Raw genomic sequence first — 9,220 nt, 5'->3', positions numbered from 1 at the left:
TGTTCAATGCACGCAAACACACACCCAGCCATGCATACACACTAAAACTCAATATAATCGTGTACATTAATGATTTTTCTTATTGATTTACTTACCAACAAATATATTTAGTTAAGGTTTAATAGTGTATTACTGTAACAGCTTTGTTTAATTATATGGTGTAATAATGATGGATCTTATCTGCAGCTACAGAAATTGTCTACTTGTTGTGTATTGAATTATATTGTTTTGTTGTAAATGTATTAAAATGTATTATATTTGATTTATTATGTCTGTCGTTCAGATGATAGAATAACATATTTGTATATGAATTTACAAAATATTGTAAGTATTATTCATGTTTTCTTCTAATGGCCTGTACTTTTACAATATCTTTGCATTGTACTTCCTTAATAAACTGTCTTTTACCCACAAGATGGCATGAGTGCTTCCTTACAGTAAATGGATATTGTCATCAACTTTTCCATACAACCTAATTTGGTCAAACCTCCTTTAAGCCTAGTATAGATAATATGCTCCACAATGTGTGATTTAAAGGGACATTCTGCTATTGACTTAATCATATGTACCCATTGAATCTTGAATATAACATAAATGCCCCATGAGCAAAGTTCAAAAGCCATACCCCATCAGCTGAAGACCCATTGAGATTTTCAGAACGACTTTTGGGGGAAGAGTGTGCCTGAAAATAACAGTTCTTCTCAGTTTAAGGATGTGATATACTCTGCTGGAGTTCTGAGGAGCTGGTTAGTACTGGTACTGTATCACTTCCTCTCAAAAAGTGTTTCATGTCCCTCAGCCACACTGACCTATGAGAATGCGGAATAAGTCATGCAAACACTTCTGCAGGCATATGAAGCCAAGAGGAAACTGCAGGCACTGTTATGACATTTTTGCTCTCTCGCCCCTCTTTGTCTTTCTTCCTCGCTGTCTCTGTCTCAATATCGTTCTGTCTTTCTCTCTTTAGTCCCGAGCCCCCTATCTCCCTATTTCTCTGAAAGATTGAGTGGTCTGCCCATAAAGTAACAAAGCTACCGGTATCTGTGAAACACCATGACCATTAACCACACAACCAGCAGCAGCTAGGAAACACATGCTCCAAAACCACCATCATCAGACTGATCAACACAGTGACAGACCCCAAACACACCCACACCTCATCATCTAACTCTCAAGCTGAGTGAAGGGTTATTTTCAGAGAGCAACTATAGAATGTGACTTCCTTTTCAACTAACTTACAGTAGTAATTAAATAGAACAATAGCCCTCAAAAGCAAGTCTCTTATCTTTCTTCTCTCTACTCTATCTTCTCGGTGTGTTTTGGTTAGTCAACTGCTAGCTATCAGTGCCAGTGATAAGAACATACAGCCAGAGAAAACAGTCAACGCCTTAAAGAGATGTCTGGTGGTCCGTTCTTCTTCTTCTCCAAACACGGAACACTACTTCTCCTAGTCTCCATCTTCCACTATGGTAAGTTTTGTAACTATTTTTATTTATTTGAACATTTTAAACACAATACAACTGCAAAACAACCATCAATGAGGATGATACTTGTTTAAAAACATATCCCCATTGCGGTCCTCTTGAAAATACATGAAAACAAAAATATACACAAGATAACATGAAAACAAAACATTTCTCAAATACATCTTATTAATAGGGAGGAAACCGTAAAAGGAATAAAATAGATTACCAAGTAACGTTAATTGAAACAATTAGACTTAAGCAGTTTTGAAGCATTTTACCCATAAACCATGTCTTAAGGTTTATCTTAAAACTCCCTAGTGTATTGATTGATTTTATATGGTTTGGTACACCATTTCATTCCTCTGTACCTGTGTTAAGGAAAGCGCTTTTTCCAGCCATGCTACTATAGAGCTGTGGTCTCATATTGGCAACACTGGCTCTGGTGTGATGGCTATGAGAGTCTAACGAAACTGGGGGAAAGGTCATGTATCACTTTAAAAACCATCAATAGTTTGATCTGCACCACCACCAGATCAGCTGGAAACCAGTTCAGTTCCCTGAAATGATTAGGACCAACGTGCGTCTCTATGGCTGAGCTTGAGTATAATTCTCATTAGTTTGTTTTGGGCCATTTGAAGTTTGTCCTTCAGATTTTTTGTTACGCTTCTGCACCATGAGATACAAGCATAGTGGCACTGTATCAGAGATGTTGCCAGGGTCCTCATAGTCTCTCTATCCAGGAACTTGGCTACCCTTCCCAGGAACTTTGTCCTTGAGTGAACATTCCTAATGGCCTTCAGAGCCACAAGTTCGCATGTCATGTGTTGGTCCAATTCACATAACAATGTATGTAACAGAGCATTTTTACATTCACCGCTACACCATTAAACTTGACCGAGAAGTTGGAGAGTTTTTCACTTTGTGTTTGGAACCAAACAGGATACATTCTGTCTTGCCTAAATGGATAAACACTTACTGACTTTAGTCAGTTGGCTGCTTAGGGTCTTTTCAACGGTCTCCTTATTCTAATGTGAAACCAAGAGGGTAGAATCATCCCCAAACAGGATCTATTGCATGTGCTTGCTTGCATGATAGAGAAAGCTGGTGGTTTTCCTTTCTTTAACTTCATTGTTGGTCTTTACATGGTGTGTGTTGACTGTAGAATGCCTAGTCATCAGTGATTGGTTGGATATCTCGAAGTGTTTTCTTTATTAATGTGTGATAACACCTACACAATACCTATATTCAGGAACATATCATGATGAAGTGATTCTGCAGTTTTGAATGAGTTCCAATGGTGTGGTTGGGTCAGCAGCTGTTGCAGTACTTCTAGAACCCAACAGATCTTACGACCCTGTGCCTAATGGCTGTCATTCATTAAATTTAAGGCGATATGGGACTGTATCAAATTATTGTTTCTATTACATAATATGATACATTGCCAGACAAGGATAACTGCAGATATGTCTTAAATACTTCAATGAACTGTAACTGACTTTTTGTTTTAATTCATGACTGACATTTGTTTTGTAAGGGTTAATAAAACATTACTTCAGACTGATATGTAATTATAATGTTGCCCATGCAGTATATGATGCATTTCTGGTGGTGAATAATTACACAGTAAACGGTGGGATTTGTACTTGTGAGCTGAGGAGAGGTTATCAGATCCACCTCCACTTCTCTTTTCCTGTCATCTCATCCTGTTCTACTGAATGTGGGGGAGGATGGGACTTTAATAAAGTCAAAAAGGACCCACCCACTCAGATACATAAAGATATAATGTGAAAATATGTAAAGTGCCACGTACAGCATAAATGAAACCTGGAAATGTGCTATATAAAACCAAATCCATTATTGATTGGGTAAGACTCTGCATTGCAGTTTATTATTGTGTAATTATTCACGTAGGCACACTGTAACAAGTATTAAAGTGTAACAATGAGTAATTACAAAACTTGCTACATCGTACTTATATGAATAAATACACAGTAATAAGATCATTGTAATGTAGTGTGCAACCATTGACTGATGTCAGAATAACGTGTGTATTTGTGTGTTTCAGGTTTAGGTGTTCATCTGATCATCAACAAGAGAGTGGGGGACTCCGTGGAGCTGCTGGCAGGCTTAGAGAGGGGACATTTCAAATCCTTGGAGTGGAAGTACATGGGAAAGGATATTGCAGAATTCAACTCAGAAGTTGTATATTCACCTGGATCCCAGTTTGAGGGGAGACTAAATATGAACACCAAAAACTTCAGTTTAACAGTCAGAGAACTGACACTGCAAGACTCAGGGGATTTTCTACTGACAGGCGAAGGGGACAAAGGTCAGATTGGCAGTAAGACCATCACTCTGAAGGTCCACGGTAGGCGTTATCATAATTTTTGCATCCTATTTTGATATCATTCTTATTTATATCCATAACCATGGCTGATGATCTTTAAACTATAACACAGATTTTGTGGTTTTATACTGACCTTACTCACCATGTTTTGTTAAATATTCATCACATTTTCAAGTCTTTCTCCTGGTGGTATGGCTATGGTAGGATTCATTTAGAAGACTCATTATGAGTCTCTGTCTCTCTCCTGGTTGGTCAGAGCCTATATCCAAGGTGGCGATCCAGACAGACATCAAGCTATTGGCCAACCACTCCTGTACGGTACGGCTGGTGTGCAACGTGTCCTGCTACCCCAACATTACCTACACCTGGGAGAGAGACAATGAGATCTACAGGGACGCCCAGCAGATTCACTTCTCTCTCTCACCAGCAGAGGGAAACATCAGTGTAAAGTGCAACGCCTCCAACCTAGTCAGTTGGAAAACTGCCTCTACGACAGTAAAGTGTAGTAATGACACAACCACCCCAGGTACCTAGATAATATAATAATCCCTTCTATACACGTTCAGTGTGCTTATATGCTTATGTTGTCAAATATAATATGTAATGCATGTGATTACATTGGATGTATATGATATAGAGCCATTTAGTCTTTATCATATTGTATAGTCTAATCATGTGTGTTGTACATTATGTGACAGGACTGTTGTGGTTTCCCATCTACATCGGAGTATCAGTGGGAGGAGCTGTGGTGCTGATCCTCACTGTAGCTGTGGCAGTGTGCTACTGCAGGGGCCGAAGTAACACAGGTATGTACAGCTTAGGGGCCTCAGCTTTACTTAAAGTGACATTTCAGGTTGTTCTAGAAGTATTCTTCAGCTGATATGATTTTTGGGGGGGATTTGCTAGAAATTTGAAAAAGAGTGAGACCCCTCATTAATTCCTGGGTATGTTTGTTGATATCCTGTATAAAATGTTTCTGATTTGTTGATATTTTGTTCTTATAAAACACAGCAGATCAAACTGACAACGCAATATATGCTGATATTATGGACAACACAAGAATTAGAGATGTAAGTATGCATTGTCGTTATTATGTATCTGAATGTGTGGAAGCTGTATGTACTGTATTGTAATGGGCTGTATTTTGATTCCAGACAAGATCAAACAGTCATGTAAACCCAATATCCATCTATGAAACTGTCAATGATCTGGTTATCCCAAGATTGAACAAGGTAAGATATAAATGGTCATAATGGTAAAATATCTGTGGTTGAATGGAAGACTATGGAGTCTACTTTGAGAAGAGTCACTACCTTTCTTGATGCTGAAACAGTTTCTTCTTGATTATCTGTCACATGTAGCCGCAGACTCTGTATGACAAGATCACATTTGGACTTCCAGAAGGCACGCTCCTCTCCCTACCAGAAAGTACTGTGAGCTGAACAGGATGTGGTCATAGGCTGGGCATTCCATAGATATGTAACCCTCTGCATCCTCTGCATCTTACACGTGTATATTCTGTAGATAGGCCTAGTTGTTACTGTTAAATTTCATCACAACCTACACTATTTGCTTTATTTCCATCTCCCTTTGATGATTCTCATATATACATTATATCATAAGGCCTTATACCTTTCTTTGAGGGCCTAGATACAATTAGAAGATTCAGAAATGTGTAATAGGCAGTAGAAGGCGTGATCAGACAAGCTCATATGTCGAATTTCTATTTTCTAGATTAAAGAAAATTGTTGTAGTTAATAGTATGACATTGATTAGTGAGGTTGATTTATGCCTGTGAATAGAAAGTGTACTCTTTTGCGTTAGGATTATGTGCTCTCCAGACATCAATGAGGTTGTAATCAGAGAGTATATGCTGGAGAGCCTTGGTTGCGTGTTGATTGTAGATGGTCTTATTTGATTTGTCCCCATGTCCACAATGGCATTCATGTCTGTCCCAATAACCAGATGGAATTCAGTTCAATCTAAAAAAATATGCTGTTCAGAGAATCAAAAATAATTCTACCTTATTTGCATACCTTGAGAGACTTGCATTTAGAGTTTATTGTAATTACCACTCACGACTGTATTTGTTAGCGACAGAGACATGATTGTTGTATTGAATGGTTTTCAGTACTGTAGCCTTCACCAAGTGAATGTCTAAGTGAATATGTTATCTTTAAAATGAAACTCATTATGACAACACATTACATATATCATAAAGCCCCTGAGGGCCTAGTTATACCCTAACACACTGGTCTGAAACTCCTGGTTTAGTCAAATTATGCCAGCTTGCAAAGTGATGTGTCATTTCTATTGGAATCCATCCAAATTTAGGATATCCAACAATTGAAACTTTCAGTCACATGCAACCTGCATCCAGAATTACTGCTGGGGTAGAGAAGATTGATTATTGAGACTACCTAAATTATATAAACTGGAACAAACATATCAGTAATCGGTGAAATAAGTCAAACTACTAACAGATTGGATTAGTTTAGAAATATCTATGTTATGTAAATGTAATGTAAATGTAATCTATGTTTGTGTAGCATAAGATTAATCAACCAATCATAGTACATACAAATACACAGGTATTGAAACAAACCATTCTGAAAATCAACCTGCAAGAGATCATGCTGGAATATTGATAATGATGATGAGTGTCGTTTTGAGTTGTTTTCAGCAAACATTCATTTTGTATTTTACTCAACAAGCTGACTTCAAGAAAAAGTTGGTTGATAAAAGATTGTAACACTTTGGCTCAAATTCTTGTCATTTTGAAGTCCACTCAACTTGCATAATAACGTGAAATAAGCAATTGGTTAAGTTTGACTTTTTCCAGTGCAAAGTGTATGAAATTAAAAGGCTGAGGAACTTCACATTAGGTCACTTGTTTGTCATAGTTTAGCGGTCATGGTTTGCTCGCTTCAAATTTAGCAGTGTGGGTTTGTGAAGGAAGGCACTGTGTGAAGCTGTATTTTCCCACCGTGATCAGAGAGAGTCACATAGAGAATTGGTTGTAATCATATTGCAAAAACCTGTGAAAACCTAGTTGCTGGGCTGATGAGTACACATGAAAAGTTGAGCAGGGATTTATGTCCTTTTCAGAGATAAGAATGACAATGTTCTTGCAGCATTTTCTGTAGTTCACTTATTCATTTCTCTTTTACATTCAATCTATCACTGTGATCACTACTTTCCTGGGCTATTACTTTGAACAGTTGACAGATTGTAACTCAAGAACATCTACATGCAGTTGACCTGCAAATAGCTACAACATAAACCAAATGATAAACATGCCATGACGTCAAACCTTTGACACCTCTCTTAGCAACATGAAAGATTGTACTGAACATGTCAACATGGCCAGGTATGATAAATGCAATATTGACTTCACTTTTTGTACAACTATGTTTAATCCACTAAGTTTATTTCTCTGATATATACTATAGTTCTCTCTTCCTCCCACAGAAAGACCACAGTGCTTATGTGTCCATTTACTTTTACAGTAAGAGGAAGTTGTGTAGAGATGAACATGACATCAGATGCTATTTTTTCTGTTTCTCTTTAAGCATCTGTACCTTTCTAATTCTGTCAAAGCCCCATTCGTGTCACAGCCACAGGTACTGTAGGGGTCCGGAAGACTTTCCAGAGGCTTAGAATGGAGTACACTTTATGTGCAACTCTGCGATGATGATGATTCATGTATTTCTCTGTATTTTGAATATTGTTAGCTAACTATTTCCTTTATTGGACAAGAAAATGTTTAATTCATAGAATATGAAGTATGTCATATATGCACAATAAATGTGGTAACTGATGACGTTGTTTGGTTACACTGTGTTTACCGACTGCAGAGTAATGGAGTTGTTGGTCACTACTGCTTTTAATCAGGTTGTAGCATGAGCCTGAGAAACATATAATATAAACTAATATGATGACATAGAGAGAGGAAGGAATAAGGGGACAGACCCAGTAGACTGAGGTGTTATGTTGTTGCTATGTGACCAATCACATCTTAGTTTCTATATTGTGTTCCACAAGAATGTGGAGTAGTTACAGGTCTGCCCTGAAGAGGGCGATAATAAACCCCAGATGTTTACCTTGTTTCTTCACACAGCGTCTCAAACTCTATACATTACAAGGTAAAAAGTAAAAAAGTAGTGGATTCATGTCTTCAAAATGTAATGATGTGAAGCAAAATTAAACTACACTCTGTGTGTGTGTGTGGGGGGGGGGGACAACTAAGGTTAGCTGTCTAGGCTTGCCACCTGACAACTTAGCAACGGTTTGAGGGGAGGCCTACACTGACTGACTGACTGACTGACTGACTGTCTGTCTGTCTGTCTGTCTGTCTGTCTGTCTGTCTGTCTGTCTGTCTGTCTGTCTGTCTGTCTGTCTGTCTGTCTGTCTGTCTGTCTGTCTGTCTGTCTGTCTGTCTGTCTGTCTGTCTGTCTGTCTGTCTATTTATTGAGGTTAAAAGCCCAAAATAGCTGATATGAAAACCACACCACAAATATAAGTTAAAAAAAGTTTGTTCAATCAGTTAAACAAAGCATATTAATTATAAGTGTACATAATATATTCAGTAAACAAGAAAAAACATATTTGATTATATGTATGTACATGTGTTTGTGTGTGTGAGTGAGAGTTAGGCTACATGAAGGGGATTATTTGGTAGTTTTGTTCATCAGGCTGACCCCCAGTCTGCGCTTGAAGTTATTGAGGGATGATGAGGATTTGACAATGTGAAGATAAGAATTCCAGAGAATGGTACCTCTGTATCTGATAGAAGCTGCATTGTGACAGACTTCACAGGCTGGACTAACCACTGGTTAATAAATGAAGAACATATTTCAGGTCAGACCAGTAAAACCACCACCATCTCTCTCTCTGACCAGGCTGGTCAGTACCAGTGCGAGGGAACAAGGACAAGACCGCCCCAAAATTCATATCTCAGCTTATCTCTCCACATCAACGTCACTGATGAGTTCATTATTATTTATCTTCAATCACTATCTGGACTTTCTGAATTCTGAGCCAAGGAGGGTTAATGTAAATACCGTACTGTAAACACTGTAAATTCTAACTGAATAGAGTCAACATACCCCTACAGTATGTAAACTCAACTTTCATCAAAACTTAACTACAACAGATATATTATTTTTAATAACCAAGAATGTATCCAAATTTTACATTCTGATCTTTGTTTTCTTAGCTCTGCCTGAAACTACGCTGACCGTAAATCCAAACCCTGCAGACACTGGAAAGACAGTAACTCTGACATGTTCAGTGGGATCTGACAGTGGCTGGAGCTACACATGGTACAAAGACAACACTAAGAAAGTAGTGACCTTGTCTGGCAGACACACTACAACAGGAGCCACCTTCACCATCAGTAGAGCTG

The 9,220-nt window shown here is 38.1% G+C and overlaps 1 protein-coding gene across 1 annotated transcript; it reads left to right on the top strand.

Moving 5' to 3' along the window:
• Window positions 1-1,102: 1,102 nt before the first annotated feature.
• Window positions 1,103-7,634, top strand: LOC106609004 (SLAM family member 8-like). Its single transcript, XM_014207326.3, has 7 exons — window positions 1,103-1,469; window positions 3,532-3,834; window positions 4,070-4,339; window positions 4,512-4,619; window positions 4,825-4,883; window positions 4,968-5,045; window positions 5,175-7,634. The coding sequence occupies exons 1-7, from the start codon at window positions 1,397-1,399 to the stop codon at window positions 5,253-5,255; spliced, it is 972 nt and encodes a 323-aa protein (XP_014062801.3). The 5' UTR covers window positions 1,103-1,396; the 3' UTR covers window positions 5,256-7,634.
• Window positions 7,635-9,220: the final 1,586 nt, after the last annotated feature.

The sequence above is a fragment of the Salmo salar genome, chromosome 07 (genome assembly GCF_965601325.2).
Source record: "Salmo salar chromosome 07, fSalSal1, whole genome shotgun sequence".
NCBI classification, from domain to species: Eukaryota; Metazoa; Chordata; class Actinopteri; order Salmoniformes; family Salmonidae; genus Salmo; species Salmo salar.
This window is presented reverse-complemented; position numbering and strand designations above follow the sequence as displayed.

Coding starts and splice junctions, on each gene's coding strand:
- LOC106609004 (XM_014207326.3), top strand. CDS start 1,397: ATGTCTGGTGGTCCGTTCTTCTTCTTCTCCAAACACGGAACACTACTT. Junction 4,620..4,824: donor CAGGGGCCGAAGTAACACAG/GTATGTACAGCT, acceptor TATAAAACACAG/CAGATCAAACTGACAACGCA. Junction 4,884..4,967: donor ACAACACAAGAATTAGAGAT/GTAAGTATGCAT, acceptor TTTTGATTCCAG/ACAAGATCAAACAGTCATGT.